Source organism: Leopardus geoffroyi, chromosome A2 (genome assembly GCF_018350155.1).
Source record: "Leopardus geoffroyi isolate Oge1 chromosome A2, O.geoffroyi_Oge1_pat1.0, whole genome shotgun sequence".
In the NCBI taxonomy this organism is placed as follows: Eukaryota; Metazoa; Chordata; class Mammalia; order Carnivora; family Felidae; genus Leopardus; species Leopardus geoffroyi.
In genome coordinates, this window is record NC_059331.1 from 3,734,938 (window position 1) to 3,755,690 (window position 20,753).

The following is a 20,753-nucleotide window of genomic DNA, read 5'->3' on the forward strand; positions in this document are numbered from 1 at the left end:
TGGGTTGAGGTTGCGTGCTGCTCAGTCCCCGGGATGGGGCTGGTCAGGGCTCCCGGGGGGGGCGGTCTCCTGGGCCGGCAGCCCGGCTGTGGCCGGAGCCCTATAGCTGCCCTGGAGGAAGGTTGGTGACAACCCCTCTCCCTTTATACAGCCGCGTTTTCATGGTGGTTCCCTGTGATCCCACCCAGGATGGCTGTCCCCTATTGTCACAGGTGTCTGTGGCCTGCCATGCACACTTCAGCTTTGTGGCCGCCCCTCAGGGAAAAGCTTTGGACCTTGCTATGCACACGGGGCGACAGTGATGACCTTCCCCCCCCCCCCACCCCCCCGCCACGTGACAGGACCCTCAGGGGCCTGGAAGGGGTGCTCAGGGCCCCAGAACCTACCCAGCCGGTTCCGGTGGCCGAGCAGAGATTCCTGGGCTCGTGCTGCCCTCTAGTGCCTGCGGAGGGGAGTGCCTTTGGGGAGGCTGCGTCGCGTCCTTCCAGGACCGGCGGGCTTCCTGCCCCTCTTTCTCATTGCCCCCCTTACGTGGGGGGTCTGGCTAATTGCTTTCCAAGTTCTCAGGTCTGTGTGCACTTGGGTTCCGACCTTTCTCGGATCCTGGAGGGAGGCTGGTCTTTGTCCCTCAAGTTTGGAGAACTTAATCTGACAATAGGGACCGTTCCCCAGAGTCTGTCACCAAGCCCCTCCCTGCTTGGGATGGGCCACCGACTGCCTCGCTGGGTCCCCTTAACCCCTGGAACGCTCGAGTGTTCCGTGCGCCGCTCACAGTGGGGCCGCCCGGGGGAGGGGTTCTCCTGCTGGCTCGGGGGTGCACACCGTGAAGGGCACACCCACACACGGCCTCACTCACCTCCGAGGGCCTCTGCTGCGGGCTGCCGCGGGCGTGGGTATCGGCTCCGAGGTAGACGCGTCGATTCGAAGCTGATGCTGGCGAACCTGGATCCAAAATCCCCCGGAAGGGCAGCCTTGCTTTCTCGGGGCCCTTGCTTTGAAATTAGTGCTCTGGCCGCCAGTGGTGCGTTGGCTTTGAGAACTAGGGCGCCTCTGTTTTTAATTAGTTGAAGTCATTTTGATTTTTTGTGCCAGTGTGGAGATGGAGTCTGTTCCCAGGCTCCTCTCTGGCCCTGGCCTCGCTGCGCGGGCCCTGCCTTTGTCTTCCCGGGGCCGCGGTATCTTTAGCGTGTTGGGAACGGTGGCGGCACTGACACGCTCACGCTCTCTTGTCCTTCCCTCGCAGGTGTGACGGTCCCTCGGCTGCAGCCATGGGGTCTGAGGATCACGGGGCCCAGAACCCGAGCTGTAAAATCATGACGTTCCGCCCAACCATGGAAGAATTTAAGGACTTCAACAAATACGTGGCCTACATCGAGTCCCAGGGAGCCCACCGGGCGGGCCTGGCCAAGGTGGGTGACGCCCTGGGCCCGGCGCCGCTTTCCACCAGCCTCGGCCCCGTGTGTGCCTCGCGGCCCCGGGTCTGGCGTGACCGTGTCCGGGGGCGGCGGGCACCCATTTGTGGGTTCGCGGGGCCGCTCTGACCTCATTTTCAGCCGACGTTACGGAGTTCTTCCTGTGGGCCCGGCGTCACAAATGAGTTCCGCAGCCCCTGTCCCTGTGGGACCCGGTGGCGGGGACGAGCCCCGGGGGCGGTGGCGCTTGGCCGAGGGCGGGCGACGAGAGCCGGCGCTGGGCGCCGCGTCCCTTTCCGCGCAGGTCACACCTGCGCGCACGTATGCGTGTGGGCGTGCCGTGCGTGACAGCAAACACACGAGGACGGTCTGCGTTGTGTTTTTACCATAAAAACCATGGTTTCTTCGTGTTCGTGTCACCCGGTAGTTTGGAGGATTTGTAACCCGTCTGCCTGGAGTTCTCGTCGCTGCCCGTACGCCTGCCTCTCCATCTAGGACACCTGCTTCTCTGTTCTTGCAACCCAGGGGTCTGTAAAGCTTCTCCACAGAGAGCCAGGCGGTGGGGCAGCCTTGTGGGGGGGGGGGCAGTCTCTGTCCCATCACCCGGCTCTGTCGCCTTGGGAACCTGTAAACCGAGAGGCGTGGCCACGTGCCAGTTAAAACGGTACTTAGGGGCACTGAAACGGGAAGGCCGTGGAATTTTCACTTGTCCTGAAATCTTCTTCTTTTGCTATTTTTTCCGTTTAAAAGTGAAGAAACCCCAACAAGAAACGGTCAGTGTTCTTGATTCTCGGGCTGTGCGAAAGCAGGCGGCGGGCGGGATTTGGCCCAGGGTGTGCTGCCCCCTGGCCGCGGCGAGGAGAGTGATGCCTTTGCCTTCCCGCCCCTGCCTGGTTCTGGGTGGCTTTGTTGCAAGTGTCGGTCCCTCTCGTGGTGAGGGTCGCACCTTTGATCTCAGCCTAAGGACACGCGGAGGGCAGCGGGCTCGCCGCGTCTCCTTCCCGCCCTCCTTCTTGATCTTGTTCATCGTACGCGAGACGGTGTGGACACGGCGTTTCCTCCGCGTTGGGGACCGAGCCCCTGCTGTCCCGTTAGCTTCGCTTCTCCCTGTAACCTCCTTCAGCTGGAAACCCTGGGTCCTGGGTTCTTGCCGGTCCGGGGGCCTTCTGCCCAGCGGGCCACCGTCAGGGGGCGGTTTCTTGCCTGCTGTGCCCCATCGAGGCGCCCTGTCGCGGGGGCCCCGGGCGGTGGGCGTGGGCCTCCTCTGCCTTGCCCCTGTCCTCGGCCTACATGTGCTTTCCTGGGACGGCAGCCCTTCTGGTTCAAGGTGTCCCTTGTGCTGGGAGGCGTGGCGAGGTGCCGTCCGGCACAGCTCTGCCCGGAGCCCCGTCAGGCCTCCGCGGCTGTCATCCCTGCTTGTTCCTTCTGCCTCGCTGTCTCGGGCTCTGCTTTCCTGGCTGGCCCCCTGGCCTGGATACTTCCTGAGCTTTCTGTGCCTGGTGCCGTGGCGGCTGCGGGCTCTGTGTCCGCTGTGTGGACCGTGTCTGCGCCTCTGCCTTCCTTCGCTCTTGACTCCTCGGCCCCTGAGCTTCCCCTTTGTGCCCTGGTACCCCGGGACCCTGTGGTAAGCTCACGTACCGGTGGAGTCCGTTTTTGCCGATTGAGACGGAAGGAAACTGTTGGGACCGGATGTTTCGCGAGGCAGGTGTTTCTCGAGTCTGTTTTCCCTCTGCCTTCTGTGTTCCATGCTCCTTTCAGGGAGTTTGTTTGCTGCTTTCTCTGACGGGTGGTCACCTACGTGTGCGGGGAGGTGAGGGCAGCGTGGGGCGGACCCGGGCACGTCCTGAGAGATGGCGGCAGTCGCGCCCTCCACACGTGCACACGCGCCCCTGCCGCCTGCCTGCCTGCCTGCCAGGGACCGCGTGCCGGGGCCTCGAGTCCCTTAGGGGCCTCCCTGCCACTCCGTGGGGACAGGCGGGGACAGGGAGGCGTCCTTGGGCAACCCCTGCTTCTCTCACAGAGGGGCCCTACCTCGGGTCTCAGGGCTGCTGGCTTTTTGTTGTTGTTGTTGTTGTTGTTGTTTACTATCTGTTTATTTTATTTTTGAGATAGAGTGTGATCCAGGGAGGGTCAGAGAGAGAAAGAGAGAATCCCAAGCACAGAGCCCGACGTGGGGCTCGAACTCACGACCCGTGAGATCATGACGTGAGCTGAAATCAAGAGTCGGGTGCTTAGCCAACTGAGCCCCCCGGGCACCCCAGTTGGCTGCTGGCCTCTTTGGAGAAGGGACCTGGTGTCCTCCTGGCCTGAGAGCGTTCTGCTGATGCCCGTGTCCCCTCACCCTGGTCGCATCGGCCTTGACCGCCCTTCTTTGTTGTCCGTGTGGGGTGCCGGGACTTTTCTGTTTCATCAGAGCTGTATCTGTCTCTCCCGCAAGGCTCTGTAGGGCCCGGGGGAACGGGCTGGGGGTGTACGTTCAGTAGATACAGCTGGAGCCTGGGCCCAGGACCAGAAGAGGCTCTGGGACTGTCGGGGTGCCCCTGTCATGTTCCCTGGCTGCTCTGTGCTCTGGGGCCAGTGCCCAGCTGGGCCCCTGCCCTCTCAGGCCAGCGCGGGGCCTCCCCGGGCTCCTTGGGGAGCGCGGGGCGGGGGGACCAGGGCGGGGCATGAGGGCGGGGCATAGTGTCGGGTCCTGTGGGAGGGGGCAGGGGCTTCCGCGCTCGGGCGCACCCCTGGGGACTGTCCCTACGGTCCGGTGGCTCCTCCACCCAGGCCCACAGCCTGCAAAATGGCTCTGGGAACACGAGGGGTCGGGGCAGAGGCTGGCCCCTCACTTTGTGTCCTCTTATGGGGGCTCCCCCCGCCACACACCTTCTGCCCCAGCTGCCCAGACACCCTGAGCCACCCTGGCACTGCCTCGTTCATCTGGGGAGCGTGGCCTTTCTGTCCCCCTCGGCCTCGGCTGCAGCTCGGCCTCAGGAGCTTCGAGGAGGGGTCCGTCCACTGGCCCGCCAGGCACCGAGGGGAGGAGTCATGGTGCTCCCGTTTTAGCAGATGATACCCGTGAGCGGTTGTGCAGCCGGGAGCCTCCTTTCAGACCCTGGTCTCACAGAGATTTGAGGGTGTCAGGCCACAGCACGTTAGGCCCACTCCATCACATGCCTTTTCCAGAACCTTTTTAGTGTGTGGCCAGGCCAGTGTAGCTCCTGAGGGCCCGAAGCATCCGTCTCTGGTTTCCTGATGTTTTCCACGGCAGTCGAAAATTTGGGAGTGATGCATTTGGTTCATTTTAATTTTTTTTTTACATTTATTTATTTTTGGTAGAGAGAAACAGAGCACAAGTGGGGGTGGGGGGCAGAGAGAGAGCGGGAGACACAGAATCCGAAGCAGGCTCCAGGCTCCAAGCTGTCAGCACAGAGCCCGACGCGGGGCCCGAACCCACGAACCACGAGATCGTGACCTGAGCCAGAGTTGGACCCCTAACCAACTGAGCCCCCCAGGCGCCCCGCGTTTGGTTCATTTTAGAGCCTTAATTGACGGACCGGCTTCCTCCAAAGGAACTGAGTGGGTAGACTCCCCAGTTCCCCTCGGTGAACACATTTTGGACCAGATCCAGGGCCCTTTTCCCGCAGGAGGAAGTAAGTCCAGGCTTCTTTATGAGAGGGGGCGCAACCTCCATGGTTCAAGAGCCACTCAGGCTCACAGCCCTTCGTCCCAGGACCCGTTCTCTGGGAGAGCGTCTCGGGTGCCCCAACCACAGGCCCTTTCGTTTGTATTTGTGGCATTTCCAGCCTCCGGCGTGTTAGCTACTCGTTATCACCTGACTCGTCTGATTTTTCACTTGAAATCTAAGAAAACCAGGGACTGGCAGGCTGAGCCCCACACCCCGTTGTCATGAGGCCTCACGCCAGACATGGGCACCCGGGGCACTTACCGCGACTCTGGGCACAGAGTAGAAGGGGGGACGTCCCCAGAAAAGGCCTCGATTGAGCAGCCGTGTCCCCATTTAACGAAAATCAGGATTCCCAGCTTGGGCACTGCTGACCTCGAGGTGGGTCATTCCCTCCGGGGGCGTCCTGGGCACTTCTGGGGCCTAAGCAGCACCCCGCGTCCACACCAGGAGATCGTGACGGCCATGGGTGTCCCCGGAAATCGCCCGATGGCACTTGGGGGCAGGATCCCCCTGGGCGGGACCCATTGCTTTCTTCTAATGGGTGTTGTTATTTACTCTTGGTGTGTCAATAACTCCAGCAGTGGGGACGGTGGAGGTGAGCCTTTCTGCTGTTAACAGGTGACTGGAGAGTAAGTGTTTTCGTTGCCAAGCAAAACGTTGTCTAACACCGATGTGTGTAGGGGAGTCCCCGGGGAGGTAAATGAACTGCAGCCGTTCTGGAAGCCGTCCGCAAACGCAGCATCAGTGCGGCGATGGTCCTCCCGGCCCTCAGCTGGGTGAGGCTTGGGCCTCCCCAGAGGTCTTGGCTGGCGCGCTGAAAGCAGGTTGGTTTAGTTCTTTTCCCAAAGCTGTTGGGTGGCCCGCTGGGTGCCTGGGAAGGAGATTTGTCGTTTACAAACACCTGCCCAGGACAGGGGCCTTCACAGAAGTGCGCCTGGCACCCAGGAGGCCCCTGCCCGGCCCGGAGGCCTCGCCCGGCCCAGGAGGGGTAGGAGGAGGGCCAGGAGCAAGCTCAGCACAGACCTGGCCCCCCCCTTCCGCCTGGGGCGACACTTCCCGCAGCCCTCGTGTCCCTCCTGGAGAGGGGCGGCGAGGGCTTGGCCCAGAGCTGCAGTGCGCGTGCTTTTCCTGAGGCGGCCCTCCCAGGTCTCGTCCCCCCGGATTTGTGTCATCGTCACCCTCCTGCCTTCGGCGCCTCACTCACTCTTCTGTGTCTTTGCACGTGGGCCTTGTCGCCTCTCTCCGGTCTCCTTGTGTCTTCCGGGGTCCTGGCCCGGCTGGTCCTGAGCTGCAGGGGGCGTGATGGGCAGTGTCGGGAGGCCGGGGCAGTGGTGCCCGCGGCCCCGCACAGACCACCTGGGAGTTTGATGAAGCGCGTAAAAGGTTCTGGGTGCCCTGAGGCGTGTGGCCCGGACACGCCCCCAGGGGGCCGCCGCTGGTCTCCGGGCAGGGCCCCTGCTTCCCAGGCGCCGCTGAGTCGCCCCTCTCCGTCTTGCAGATCATCCCCCCAAAGGAGTGGAAGCCGAGGCAGACGTACGATGACATCGACGACGTGGTCATCCCGGCCCCCATCCAGCAGGTGGTGACGGGCCAGTCGGGCCTCTTCACACAGTACAACATCCAGAAGAAGGCCATGACGGTCGGGGAGTACCGCCGCCTGGCCAACAGCGAGAAGTACGCGGCTGGGGCTGAGGCCGCTGTGGGGACGGGCCCCCGACACCCGGCCTCCGAGGGGGAGCCACACACCTTGAGGGGCCTCCGTGACCCCGGCCCTGCACTTGTGGCGTCCACGGCACACCCACGCACGCCTGCACTGCGTCCCCTCCCTCGCTCCTTGCGCGCTTTGTGCGTTTCCGTTTCGTTTCCCGAGGGCGGTCTCTCTGCTCCCCAGCCCAAGCGCCCCTCGAGGGCAGGGCGGCGGCCGCCTCCTCCTGCGGCCCCCACACAGAGCCGGCCTCTCGGCCTGGCCTCTTGTAATTGCAGAGTTGAGGATCGAGAGGACCCTCCGAGCCCCTGCTGTCCCGGGTGGCTGACGGGGCGGGATGAGCGGAGGGCGTCCCAGGCGGGGCAGCCCCATCCCTTAGGCGCTCAGCCTCCCGGCGGCCATGGGGCCGCGCCCGTGTTCTCCACGCCCCGGGGATGGGGGCGGGCCCCACGGCCGCATTCAGGGTGCTGCTCCTCCCACAGGTATTGCACCCCGCGGCACCAGGACTTCGACGATCTGGAGCGCAAGTACTGGAAGAACCTCACCTTCGTCTCCCCCATCTACGGGGCCGACATCAGCGGCTCCCTGTATGATGACGTGAGTACCGGGGCCCCCGAGAGACGCTGGGGGCGTGACGGACGCCGTGTCCTGCTGAACCGTGGAGGGAGAGGCGCACGCATGGGACTCGATCTTGAAACGTGGGCGCTAAGACGCCCCGGCAAGCTCAGCTGGGCTTTCTGTCCGGGCTCCGTGTGCGTCCACATGCCAAGTCTTTGGGGGGCGGGGGCGGGGGGAGGAAAGAAGGAGTCCAGGCGCGTTCTGATTTGCAGAATCTTTCCTACGAAATCATCAGCCCCTCCTGCCCTGATCGGGCGCCCTGTCCCTGCAGCTAGACCAAAGCAGCCCCGTCACAAAGTGGTCTTCCGGAGGCCACACGGAGCATTTCCTTCCTTCTGCCAGGGGCCTCCTAATCCCCAGTTACTCTTGTGGTTTTCCTCTTGAATTCCTAGTGCTCCATCATCCGGGAAACCTGGGGATGTTCCAGCCCCCGTGCTGGACTGGGAGGACCCTGGGGGTGCCTGGGGCAACAGAGGGGCCTCTGCTGGCTCCTCAGCCCTCGGACCTGATGCTGGCCTTGCCCGTCCAGGGGTGTAGACCAGGTCTTGGTGGAGACATGGTGCAGAGGTGCTGCTGTTCACGCAGGGGTTTGAGTGGGACCCACCCTTTTCTAGGGGACAGTTTATTAACACTTATGGGACCTCCGGTAACCCTGGGAAGGATCTACTGGGGTTGATGTCCAAGCTCCTGAGCCTGACTCTCTCTTGGGTGTGCTCTGCCCTGGGGTTCTGCCCTGGGTGGCCCCTCAGCTGCCATCTCTGCCCCCCGCCCCAGATCGTCACTGTGAAGGTCCCTTCTTGCTGGAACATACTTTATTCGTTCCGCCGTGCTTCTCGTGACGGCAGCTGGGGGTGCCCCCTGAGATCTGGGCTGGGGTCCCAGCTGGCGTGGGTGGGAGTAAAGCCCCCTCCTGAGAAGGGCCAGGACCCCCCCCCCCGCCCCCAAACCCATCAGGACAGGCCGTGACTTGTGGTTCCCAAGAGGTGTGACTGTTGGGTGGGTCCCAGCAGTCTGCCCACCTTGGGGAGCCTGTCTGACCTGTGGCCCGCTGGCCTTCCAGCTAGAGGGTCCCACTGTGCAGTGTGGGTGGGTCTGCTCTCCCAAGCTGGGCACCAAGGGCGTGTCAGGCTTGAAGTGAGCTCACCCCTGGGAACCTGAGGGAGAGGCCCTCGCCCTGGGAGGTCAGGGACCGAGCTTGCTCCTGGTCCTGGTTCCCCCTTCTTGGACCTCGGTTTCCCACATCCAGTGGCTGGTCCTGTGGCAAGGGAGTCCTGGACAAGGAGGGTCCCTCTCCCTGGGACCCTGAGCTCATCCACTTGGCCCGGACCCCAAAGCATTGGCAAGCTTGTGAGGCCACGTGGCCAGGCCTGAGGGCAGAGTTGCGTGCACCCTTGGGTGTCCCCAGGGGCCCTGTGGGGCACACACACATTTAAACAAAATTATCATTATTATTTTTTACATTTACGTCCAAGTTACTTAGCATATAGCGCAATAACGGTTTCAGGAGTAGAATCCCGTGATTCGTCCTCTACGTGTAACACCCAGTGCTCATGCCAACAAGCGTCTTCCTTAATGCCCCTCATCCATTTAGCCCATCCCCCTGCCCACGACCCCTCCAGCAGCCCTCAGTTCTGTATATTTAAGAGTCTCTTATGTTTTGTCCCCCTCCCTGTTTTAATATTATTTTTGCTTCCCTTGCCTTAGGCTTATCTGTTTGGTATCTTATATTCTTTATATGAGTGAGGTCATATGATATTTGTGTTTCTCTAATTTTACTTAGCATAATACTCTCTGGTTGCATCCACATTGTTGCAAATGGCAAGAATTCATTCTTTTTGATTGCTGAGTAGTATTCCATTCTGTGTGTGTGTGTGTGTGTGTGTGTGTGTGTGTGTGTGTGCGCGCGCCACGTCTTCTTTGTCCGTTCATCCATCGATGGACATTTGGGCTCTTTGTTTGGCTGTTGTTGATGTTTATAAACATGGGGAGCATGTGTCCCTTCGAAACAGCACACCTGTATCCCGTGGGTAAATGCCTAGAAGTGCGATTGCTGGGTCGTAGGGTAGTTCTATTTTTAGTTTTTTGAGGAACCTCCAGACTGTTTTCCAGAGTGGCTGCACCAGCTTGCATTGCCACCAACAATGCAAAAGAGATCCTCTCTCTCCGCATCCTCGCCAACATCTGTGGTTGCCTGGGTTGTTGATGTTAGCCATTCTGACAGGTGTGAGGTGGTATCTCATTGTGGTTTTGATTGTATTTCCCTGATGAGTGACATTGAGCGTTTTTTCATGTGTGTGTTCACAATTTGGATGTCTTCTTTGGAGAAGTGTCTATTCTCAGCACAGCTTTCACCTCCCATGATTTTTTTTTTTTTTAATACTTTTAACGTTTATTTTTGAGAGAGAGAGAGACACAGACAGAGTGCAGGAAGGGGCATAGAGAGAGGCAGACACAGAATCCGAAGCAGGCTCCAGGCTCTGAGCTGTCAGCACAGAGCCCGATGTGGGGCTCGAACCCACAAACCGTGAGATCATGACCTGAGCTGAAGTCAGACGCTCAACCGAGCCGCTCAGGCGCCCCATCACCTCCCATGATTAACGCACAGCTCAGTGTGGAATCCGGAGAAAGTACTGCCTGACTGCCTGGCCTGGGGCCGGTGTTTCGGGGGGGGGGGGGTTGCAGACCCTGGGGCGGGTTTAGGGCCGACCGCTGGCGCTCGGGCCCTCTGCGGGGCCACGCCGTAGCCTCCCTGTGCTGCCGCCGGCGTCTGGGGGTGGCCGGGGTCCGGGGGTGGCTGGCCGCCAACCGCACGCTCAACCGTGTGTGGGTCGCCCGCAGGACGTGGCCCAGTGGAACATCGGGAGCCTGCGGACCATCCTGGACATGGTGGAGCGCGAGTGCGGCACCATCATCGAGGGCGTCAACACCCCCTACCTGTACTTCGGCATGTGGAAGACCACCTTCGCCTGGCACACGGAGGACATGGACCTTTACAGCATCAACTACCTGCACTTTGGGGAGCCCAAGTCCTGGTGAGCGTCCGCGGCGGCCGGGGCCGCGGGAGGGGCTGCGGATCGGCTCGTCCGGGGCACACGGGGTGGGGGTGCCTTTGGACGACCCCTCAGGGACACGGCTGGGCCCGTGGCCGGGCAGGCGGAAGCTGAGGGGCGTCTGGCCCTGTTGGCTCCAGGGACGGTCTCGGTTGGTGACGAGGGGATGTGTGTCCCCAGAAACGAGCTTCCTGCCCCCCCCCCCCCCCCGAGCCTGTGGTTTGCTACCCGTGGAGACTATGGGGGCGGCATCCGCGAAGTGTGTGCTGTGCTGGGGGCTCTCCCTGGGGCCGTGGGCCTGGGGTGGGCGGCTGTGAGCACTGAGCCTCCCCTGGCCTCCCCACAGCGGCTCCAGGCCCCCTGCGGTCAGGGGCGCGGTGCACCCACGGGTTTGCCAGGCTGGTGTGGGCGTGCGCCCCGCGGGCCACTCTGTGAGCCGTGGGCCCTGCAGGCTGGGCCGAATATCCAGCGCGACCCGTGTTCCGGAATCTCCGAGCCGAGCGCCCCCTTCGCACCCACAGCCTCTGCCGCAGGACAGCCGGAGCCGCCTTCTGTGCAAGGCTGTCTTTGTTCACTGCTGTTTCCAGCAGAGATTTCTGAGCCGGGCTTTGCACCTCCCTGCCTCTTCCCAGCTGTCTCAGAAGGTTCTGTTATTCTGTTACAGTAATCATCACAGCTCAGAGGGAGCTGGGGGCGGAGGGGGGGAGCCCCCCGGGAGCAAAGCGTGGCACTCCGGAGCTCAGCCGAGTGCTTTTGTGTGTGGAGACGGCAGGGGTGGGAGGGGGGAGGTGCACAGCCTGGCTGGGGACCCAGGCAGACCCTGGCCGAGGTACCCCTTAACTTGGTGTCCCAGCTGACAGCTGAGCCCTGAGCGGCTGGGCCTGTGCTCAGAGGCATGGGGGGAGGCCACCCCCGGTCCTTTTAAGTGTCAGGGATGCCCCAGAGCCCTTGCCAAGGCGGGTGGGCGCAGGCGCTCTGAGCAGAAGGCTCAGACTCTGGCAGGAGGCCCCAGGTGGGAAGCCAGGCCTCCCGGTCCAGGTGTTGGCCGTGTGACCACCCTCTCCTGACCTCTGATGCTGGCACGGTGGAACCCCGGCCGTGCTGTCCGGCCGCGGGCTCCTGCCCGGACAGGGAAGGATGAGGAAGCGTTAGGGCTGAACGTGGCCTGGGCTCTGTGTGAGTTTCCCGGGGCGGCTCTAACCGATGATCGCTAGGAGCTTATCACGACACACGTGTGTTCTCTGACACTTCTGGAGGCCGGGAGTATGACCCTGGTCTCACCGGGCTACACCCAGGCGTGGGCAGGGCGGTTCCCACACCCGTGCCCCAGGGAGGCCCATCTCCCACCTTTGCCGGCTTCTGGTGGCACCGATCCCTGGCCCTGCAGCCCCTCCTCTGTCCTCACGGCCAGCAGCGTGGGGTCTGCCCGTCGTCTGCCTCTGACCCTCTGCCTCCGTCCCGTGAGGACTCGTGAGGACGCTGGCCCCCTGGGAACTCAGGGTCACCCCCGCCTCTGGGGCCTCGACTTAATCCTGTCTGCCGAGTCCCTGTCCTGTGTGAGGCAACCTATGCGCAGTTGTGGTGATTAAGGCGTGGACATCTTCGGGGCCGCCGTCCTGCGGGCCACGGGCCCTCTGACCTGTGCTTCGTGCTGCATTGTGTTACCTCGGGGATTTGCTGGGATCCTGTTATGACTCCACGGGCTTCTTGTTTTCGATCCATTTATCTCTGTGGCATTCCGTGGCTTCGAATCCACTGTTGAGCATTGCAGCCTCTAGCTGGGAGGCGTTTACCTTTCAGGGAAAACTTGCAGAGAGATGGGTGGGGTTGGTGATGTCCATTTCACAAAGGCCTGGATCTCACACCCCGCGTGGTCCTGAGCGTGTTAGTGGAGGCATTTCCTGGAGGGCGGTGTCACCCCTGGGCTGCCCAGGGGGTTACCTCGTCTCCTCCCTTCCATCCCCCCCCCCCCTGCCGTGGAGGCCCCGGCCCAGGCCCCCCTGTGGAGAGGGGCTGCCCTCTGCCCCCACCGCGGGCGTGGGGCGTGGGGTGCTCCTTCCCCAGAGCCTCTGCCCGGCAGCCGGCGTCCTCCGCGTGGGCCGTGGCAGGCTAAGTGCAGACGAGCAGCCTTCTGGCTCCCCGTACAGATCCACAGGCTGCGGCTGTGTGCACGTGTACATGTGTGTGTTTGCATGTGAGTGTGAGGATGTGCGAGTGGTGTTTGTGAGCGTGCGTACGTGTACGTGAAAGTGTATCAGTGTTTGTACGTACGTGTTTGTGTGTGAAGGTACACGAGCATACGTGTGCGTGAGCATGGGTGTGTACGTGCGTGTGCATGAGTTCCGTGTGTGAGCGTGTGTACGTGTAAGCGTGCGGTTGTGTATTTGTGGCGTATGAGTGTGTGTGTGCCGCGGCCCGGCTCGCTGACACGATGGTTCCAGGCGCTGCGGGGGCGGGTGGGGGGGGCGTCTCCATCCTGACCCCGCGTGGCTCCCCCAAGCGCCACTAGATGGCGCCCCCACCCTTCCGCACTGGCTACCGCTTCCCGCCATGGAAATTTCCCAGGTTCTTTCATCCTTTTTATGGACTCCCGGACCCCGGCCCTGAGCGCCCCAGAGGCCCCCTGGGACCAGCAGCAGGAGGAGAGGGAGGACTGCGGGGTGGGCAGTGGGAATGCTCAGCCCCCCAGCAGACGCCTGGGTTTTGGCCCGGGGCTACTAGCGAGAGGGATCAGAAAGGGAGAAAAAAAACCTTTAAAGCCCAGAACGAAACCAATAAAAGGAGCCACTGCTGAGTCCTGGCACGAGCTGGCCAGAGGCAGGTTGAGCGCTGAGCCGTGGCCCTGCCTGAGGATGGGGTGGCCTTGCCTGACGTGGGGCGAAGCGTGGGGTGGGCAGCGCGGGTCACAGGGCGGTTGACTTGGGAAGTGGCCGGGGAGCCCAGGGAGGTGGCTGGGCCGGGCCAGTCTTGAGAGGTAGGGGCTGGCTTCGAGGGAGACGAGGGGGCTCCGTGAGCTGTCGGTGGGTGGGAGCCGGCCCTGGAACATGGAGGGTAGCAGCCCCCGGCCGATGGGCAGCTGACAGGCAGGACTGACGGACACCCGGCCCTGCACGCTCGCCCCGTCTCTAGCGGCTTAGTGTTCTCCAGGCCACAGCCCAGCATTCCATCCCCTGCTGTCCACCCCCCCAGCCCCTCCCCCCCCCCGTTTCCACCCCTTCGCCACAACCCAGTCCTGACAGCCCTAGGCAGCAGTTGGCAAGGCAGGCATTGGGCACAGCAGGAGTTTATCTCAGGGAAAGAATGTTCCGGAAGGAAGCTTGACCTTGGTCTTGGTTCTGGTCCTGAAGGGGGATAGATTGCACGTGGAGGTCCCTCATGCTGACTAGGGGTGGCTGGCGGGCCGTGTGGGAGCCGGCTCCCGCACCCCGTCCTCTGCCAAGCTCCCTGCTCCCCCAGCCGGGGCAGCTCTGCTCAGTCACCATGCTGGCAGCCTTCCCGCCCTCCCCCCAAGACCAGGGTGCCGGCCCCAGATGCCGGCAGGGCGCCCCACTCTCATACCAGCTACGTCTGCCAGTGCATCTCCCCGCCAGATGGGGGACCCCGTGAGGGCAGGGCCCTCTGTCTCCTCTGGGTCCCCAGCCCCCAGCCGGAGCCTGGCACAGAGAGGGGGCTCGGTGTTGGGGCCACGGTGGCCCCTTAGCCTCTTGGAGTGCGGCGCCGTCCCCATGGGAATCGGCTTTCCGGGTGAGATTCCTCTAGGCCACCCCAGACACCAGCCCGGGGGGTGGGCGCCGTGCCTCTGGTCCCCGGGCTGGTGGTCACGGAGCTCATCGGCCCCCAGGAGGGCAGCGCCCCTGCCCGGAGCAAGAGGGTGGTGGGGAGTGGGGGGCGGGGGCTGCTCCCTGGCACGTGGCTCCCAAGCGCCTGTCTCCCTGATTGAGCCGCCCCGCTCGCGTCAGCAGCAGCTTAATTGCAACCGTTTCTGAGTATTCCGGTGGCATCTCTTGTAAGTGTCGCCGTTCTCAGGTTTACGGCGTCTTATGAGGCCTTTCTGGGTCTGTTGCTACTTCGGTAGTGATTTGTGTGTCACAGCGGCGGGAACAGCCTGGCGTCGGTAAAAGCACGGAATTGCTTCAAAAGGCCGGCATTAGGTAGTGCCGTCAGGCAGAGGGCTGAGAACATCCGCCGCGTTCGAGTGCTTCAAAACCCCTTTTGAGGTGGGATTTCAATAGACCCGGCACTTGCAACGCCCTCCTGCCCGCCGGCCTCCCCGGGGCCCGGTCAGTCAGCGAGGCCAGGAGGGGTGGGCACGAGCCCGCGGGGGACGGCTGGGCCATTCGGCCCTGATTCGGGTGGCGCGGCCCGTGCCCGGGTGGTGGGGCGGCCCAGGGGCTCGGTGTCCAGAGAGGGGAGGTGGACGCCTGCCCTGGACCCGGGCCTTCCCGGAGCCCCTGGTGGCCGTTTAGCTGGAGGTGACGTCCCACGGCCTGTCCCGGGGCCCCTGCACCAGATGGGCCCCCGTAGCCATTCCCCGAATGATCTGGCCCCTGTGGGTCCCGAGGCTCGTCAGCTTGCGGGTGGGGCCCTGTGATACACCCAGCTGGCCCGTTTCTGTTTCGCAGATGCAGGCCCGCGCAGGGCACAGCGTTTCAGACAGCACTGCCTCCCGCCGCTCCCCTGCGCCCGTGGGGCGGGGTGGGGCGGGGGGGATTAGTGGAGGATGTGCCTCCCAGAGGCCTACTCAGGGCCCCTGGGCGGGGACAGCTAGCGTTGGCCCCAGTGTTTGGGCCCCGACCGTGGCAAGCCCGTGACTCAGCAGCCTCCCCAGAGCGCGGGGCGCTGCCGCAGTTTCCCCGCCGCTTCCCCAGCGCCTCCCTCCTGCTCTCTTTGCCTGGGATGCGGTCTTTCGGGTCGTCCTCACGCGCCCCGGCGGGGAGCACGCGTCCTCAGAGCCGCATGCGTGTCGCGTTCACGCACGTCTGCACACGCACGTGCTGTGTGCACGCGCGTTCTCTCGTGCACGTGTACGCGCGCCCGTGCGGCCTTCCTGCCCCGGGGGCTGGGGAGAGGGTCCCTCGGATTGTGCTCCCGCAAAGGGCACGGAGCCCCGCTGGCTCACGCACGGCCCCGGGTGCGGGTGCCACGAGCGAGTGGATCCTTCTAAGTAGCATGTGGGGAGGGAGTGGGGGGGCGGGGCCAGAACTCCACTTCTCTGACCTTTCAGAAGCCCGACTGAGCGGGCACCGGGCGCGCTGAGAATTTTTCCTGTTGAGCAGCTGCCCCTAGTTGTCCTCTGGGATTTTCCCTCAGGGAGGTTTCTCAGGAGAGGGACTGGGCAGCTCTCCTTCTGCCACGGGGAAGCTTGGGTCCCAGCGGGCACGGCTGTGGCTGCCCGCGTGCGCGTTCGTGTGTGAGTGTGTGCACGTGTGTGCATTTGAGGACACGTGCTCCCTGCACGAGGGGGCACAAGGGGGGGAGGGCATTGTGGGCACGGGTGCGGGTCGGCTTCCACGTTACCTGGTCTGTGGCTGCAGCTTGGGTGAGAGGCGGGGCGGAGGTGCTGGGTCCCAGGTTGGTGGCTCTGTTGCCCGGGGAGGCGGGGCAAGGCTCTTGGGGGAAGGGGGCTGCTGGGCTGCTCCCTTGCCCTCTGGCTGTGTGCCTCCCTGCCTCCCTCCCGGCTGTCCCCGGACCTGGCTGCAGGTGGCGCTGCTGGACCACGGTGCCCGAGCAGTGCGCCCTCCTGCTTGGTCCCCAGGGAGTGGGACTGGGAAGTTGGGGGCGTGTGGTGGTTGATGGAGCCTCAGGAAGATGCCGTGGGCAGCAGCCTTGGTGGCCAGTGGTGGAGAGTGCTGGCCCCTGGCGGGGGGGGGGGGGCCTGGAGGGGCCTTAGAGACTTCATGGCTTCTGAGAGCCTGGCTCAGTGGGGACCGGGGGTCCCTGTTCCCTGACTCAGGCGCAGCCCTCATCCGGCAACAGGAGTAACTCCTCCCAGCCGCCTGGCTCTGGCCCACAAGAGGCTCCGTGGTGGCAGGGAGGGCTCGGCCTGCCGCCAACGTGGATGGAAATTGGTAGGAGCCTGACGGCTTCACAGATTGGTTTTAATAACTCAGCTTCCCAACGCTGTGTCCTGTCACCCGGACGCGTAGCAGAAGTGAAATAGATGCTCTCCATCCCCCCTCCCTCACCCCGGGCCAAACCCCCATTTGGGCATCTGGGGACATAGCCCCTCCCCCCTCCCCCCACGGGCAGCTCAGTGTGACCCCGGTGCGGGGCAGGGGGAGGGGGGGCTGCATGGAAAAGAGCCACCAGGATGCCGGAAGGAAGGCAGCTCTGTCTGTGCCTTGTTAGCAGCTGGGGAGCCCGCCAGGCTCCTCTTTCCCTAGCCCTGGGTCTCGTGTGTGTGAGAGTGACAGAAACAGCCACAGAAGGAGGGTTTTAGAGCAGGAAGGTCCCCCGAGAGCAGATCCCCACCGAGGCTGGAGGCGTCAGAGCCCGGTTGATGAAAAGGTAATAGACGAGGTGGCGGGCGGGTCCCTGAGCGCGTCAGCATGCCGGGGTGGGGAGCGGCTGCCCCCCCAGCATGCCTAAATCTGATGCAGCGCGGCCCGGGCCTGCAGCCGGAGTCCGTCCGTGGCCCACACGACCTTGCCCCAAACAGGCCACTGGGGAAGTTTCACGACGGGGCCCCCTTCTGCCAGAACATGGCTGCTGTCCCAGGTGGCCGAGTGAGGCCCCGAGAGTGCTGAGTGGGACCAACTGAGGCCCATCTTCCCGGCCCGTTGGTTCTGGGTCAGAACCTCTGCTGCCTCTCGCTGGGCTTGCCGCGGCCCTCGGCTTCCCTGTTGGAGGCACGGGGCCTTGGGCAGGCGGGGAGAGCCTTGTTGGTCCCCCTCCCAGAAGCTCCTCCTTGAATGGTGACCACGACCAGGGCAACAGCACTGATCGCCCTTCGTTCCGTTTGTGCCTGAGCCGTGTGTCCCGTGTCCTCGCACGATGCACGCGCGTGTGCTGGGCTTCAGAGCCGAAAGTCCCGCCTCCCGGACCCCTCCCCCCTCCCCCCCTCCCCCCCCAGTGGGCAGCCTGCCGTGTCCGGTCACCCTAGGGCGTGCAGATGTGTGTGCGTGTGGCCGGAGGACCTGGCGCCCCAGGAGGTCACTAAGGGCCACCTCACCCACAGCCACGGGGAGGGGGGTCTCAGCTGGAGCCTGGCATCAGGCCGCCGGCACGGCGTTGGGACCGGTGGTTTGGGCCCATGACCAGGAGGGCCTGTGCGAGGGAGAGCTTGTGGGAGGAGAGCCGTGTTAGGCCCCGCCTGGGTCCCCGCCCCGGCTTTAGGGAGCCCTCGGCCCAGCTCGGTCAGAACCACGCTTTCGTCCGCGACGCCACCGGCCTAGGCTTTCTGTTCGCCCGGGTGTGCGGCGAACCTAAAACCGAGAGCTGATCTCAGCGTCGGCACGTTGACCCCTGAGGCCGCGGAGAGCCGTGCGTCTCAAGCCCGGGCGCCGGGTGGCGTCAGGGTGCGAGGACAGGAGCGCGCAGTTGACGACCACAGCGAGTACCGGGGGCGCTTCTGGAGGAGTTTGCCCGGCGTGGCGCAGCGCACTGCGACTCCCACGGCGCGGCGTTTGTCCGACTCGCTTCCTCCTCGCAGCCTCACCCGCCCTGAAGCCTCACGGCCTGTCACGGCTCCGGCAGCACCTGACAGCGTGTCGCACGGGCTGGACCAGGGGACGCAGGAGGCCCGGCGCGTTTCGGGACGCCCTCCCGGGGGCTGCGCTCGGCCTGCGGCGGGGCCCGCGGCCCGGCCGCTGCGTCTCGCGGCACGCCGGCGGGGACGGGCACAGTCGGCGTTGCGCAGGGATCGCGCGGCGATTTTAACGTCGCGCGAAGCAGAGGAGGGTCGGCCTTCCGCGAAGGAAAAATCTCGCCACACGCTCTCCTCGAAAAGCCGGTGAGAGCCAGCGGGGGCTCTGCCGGTTCCGCGGACGGCGTGACGCATCGCCGTGAGCCCCTGGGCAGCGGGCTTCGTTGCAGAATGGGGCCCCTGGTGGGGGCGGCGGGAGGCCCCGTGTCGGAGCCTCCCCTCCCTCCCCGGGCGAACGTGCCACTGCGGGGCGCTCTCTGCCTGTTTCCTCTTTCGGTGGCATATTTCGTTAGAAAAAGACTTCAGCTTTTAGAACCGTTCCGGTTTTATGGAGACACCGAGGAGAAAGTCCAAGCGCTCCCCCCGCCCTGCGCTGTTCCCCCGCTGGGACCTCCCGTCAGGCTGGAGCATTGGTCACGGTTAATGGACCAACGTTGATCCGTTCTTCATAAGTAAAGCCCACGCTTAGGTCCTAAGCGTCCCAGGCGCCCACGTGACGTGGACTCGGCCGTCTCCTTGGGCTCTTCTGGGCTGTGGAGGCTTCTCCGACTTCCCTCGGTTTTGATGCCCTGTAACAGTTTCGAAGAGGCCCCGGGCAGGGTTTTCTAGAAGGCCATAACTTGGGTGTGTCTGCGGCTTTTCTCGTAGTGAGACTGGGGTGATGGGTTTAGGGAGGAGGACCCCCCGAGTGAAGCACCCTCCCCCTGACACCACCCCGGGGGTGCGTGCTGTCACCGCGGTGTTGGCCTTGGTCCCCTGGCTGAGGTGGGCTGTCCAGCGTCTCCAGTGTAAGTGCCCTCCCTTTCCTGTTCCCATGATGTCCTATCTGAAGTGTACTCTTGGAAGGAAGGAAGGAGGGACAGAGGGAGGGAGGAAGTTTCCAATATCGGAAAAGGGAATGGGGGGGCGCCTGGGTGGCTCAGTTGGTTGGGCGGCCGACTTCAGCTCGGGTCGTGATCTTGCCGCCAGTGAGTTCGAGCCCCGCGTCAGGCTCTGTGCTGACGGCTTGGAGCCTGGAGCCTGCTTGGGATTCTGTGTCTCCCTCTCTCTGTGATCCTCCCCTGCCCACGCTCTGTCTCCCTCTGTCTCTAAGAAATAAATAAACGTTAAAAAACAATTTAAAAAAAAAAAAAGGGAAGAGTGAGCGGAACAGCCTCGTGCCCCGTGCACACAGTGGACGGATGTGAGCATCTTGGCACACTCCTGTCGGGGGGTTTTCATCTCTCTTTTCCTCCTTCCCTCAAGTCGAGGTGGCTTTGGTTTTCTGTTGCTGCACGAGTGGGCTCATGGCCTGCACTGATTTGCTCACGGTTCTGTAGGTTCTGTGGGCCAGCTGGGTCCTCGGTTCAAGGTCACAGAGGCTGGAGTCCTTGCCGGCTGCTAGCTCTGGGCTGTCGGCATCTAGAGGTCACTCAGAACTTGCCATGTGTCCCCCCCCACCCCGGCCCCCATCTTCAGGCTAGCATGGGATCCTCTCCAAAGAAGGGCCCTGCCCCTTGTGAGGGCTCATCTGCTTAGGTCAGGCCCACCCGAGGTAATCTCCCTATTTTAGGGTGTCCTGATGTGGGACCTTAATTAGAGCAGCAAAAATCTGGCACACTAGGACCAAGGGCAATTAATTGCAAGCAGGGGGCAGAAGACTTAGGGGCATCTGAGAACCGCGTCTGCTATAAAGAATTTGTTGTGAAATATAATGCGGTACAAAAGTGTGCAAAACGTGTATGTGACCCGAAGATACGTATTTACGTGCCGTGTACCGAATGTGCGGCCTGCCCCTGTGTACCCTCCCCCCCACTGCCCACCCCCTACCCCACCCTTTGCAGCCCCCTCCCCACCCAGAGCTGATGACTGTCCTCCTCCCGACCTGACGGGTCCTTTCCCTACGTGTGTCTGTGGCCCCGGGCAGCGTGCCGAGTGTTGGCTGGATTTGAACTCCACACAGATGGACCTAGTTGTCCTTGTGTTTGTGCTCGGGGTTTGTGAGGAAGACACCCCCGTCACGTGAACCGGTGGCTTGTTCGTTTTTATCTGCTGTGGGACTCCGCCTCCACCTGTCTGTCCGTCCATCGGTTCACTGTCGACGGGGGTTGGGGCTGTTTCCGCCCTGGCCGGCTGCACCCGCCGTGTTAGTGTTGTTACCTGATGCCTGGGCACGGTGTCCGTGACTGCACACGAGGACGTCCTGAGACATCCCGACAGCAGTGGCCGTGGGCGGTGCTTCCCGTGTGCCAGGCTGCGCTCCGAGAGCCTGCCCGTCTTGCTGCAGCCCTGAGCTGCCCTCCTCGCGGGTGACGCCCAGGCTGGCCGGGCCCCAGCTCAGGGCTGCGGAGCTCCCAGATGGAGGGGCTGTGGTCGGGCCCCCTTTCCTCACCTCTGCTCCCCTCGCCCCTCAGAGCATCTCCCTGAGAATCGGGAGGGGTGGCGGGTTCTG

The 20,753-nt window shown here is 63.4% G+C and overlaps 1 protein-coding gene across 14 annotated transcripts in view; it reads left to right on the forward strand.

The window, feature by feature from the left end:
- The window catches only part of KDM4B (lysine demethylase 4B), a 134,126-nt gene that overhangs the window by 46,459 nt on the left and 66,914 nt on the right, over window positions 1-20,753 (forward strand). For all 14 annotated transcript variants that reach the window (XR_006715605.1, XM_045491627.1, XM_045491629.1 and 11 more), the window contains 4 exons: window positions 1,244-1,409; window positions 6,584-6,759; window positions 7,273-7,387; window positions 10,247-10,440. Coding sequence is in view for 13 of the 14 variants with exons in the window: in XM_045491627.1 (XP_045347583.1) it covers window positions 1,269-1,409; window positions 6,584-6,759; window positions 7,273-7,387; window positions 10,247-10,440 (626 nt within the window). In the remaining variant the exon portion in view is untranslated. The remainder of the gene's footprint in view (window positions 1-1,243; window positions 1,410-6,583; window positions 6,760-7,272; window positions 7,388-10,246; window positions 10,441-20,753) is intronic.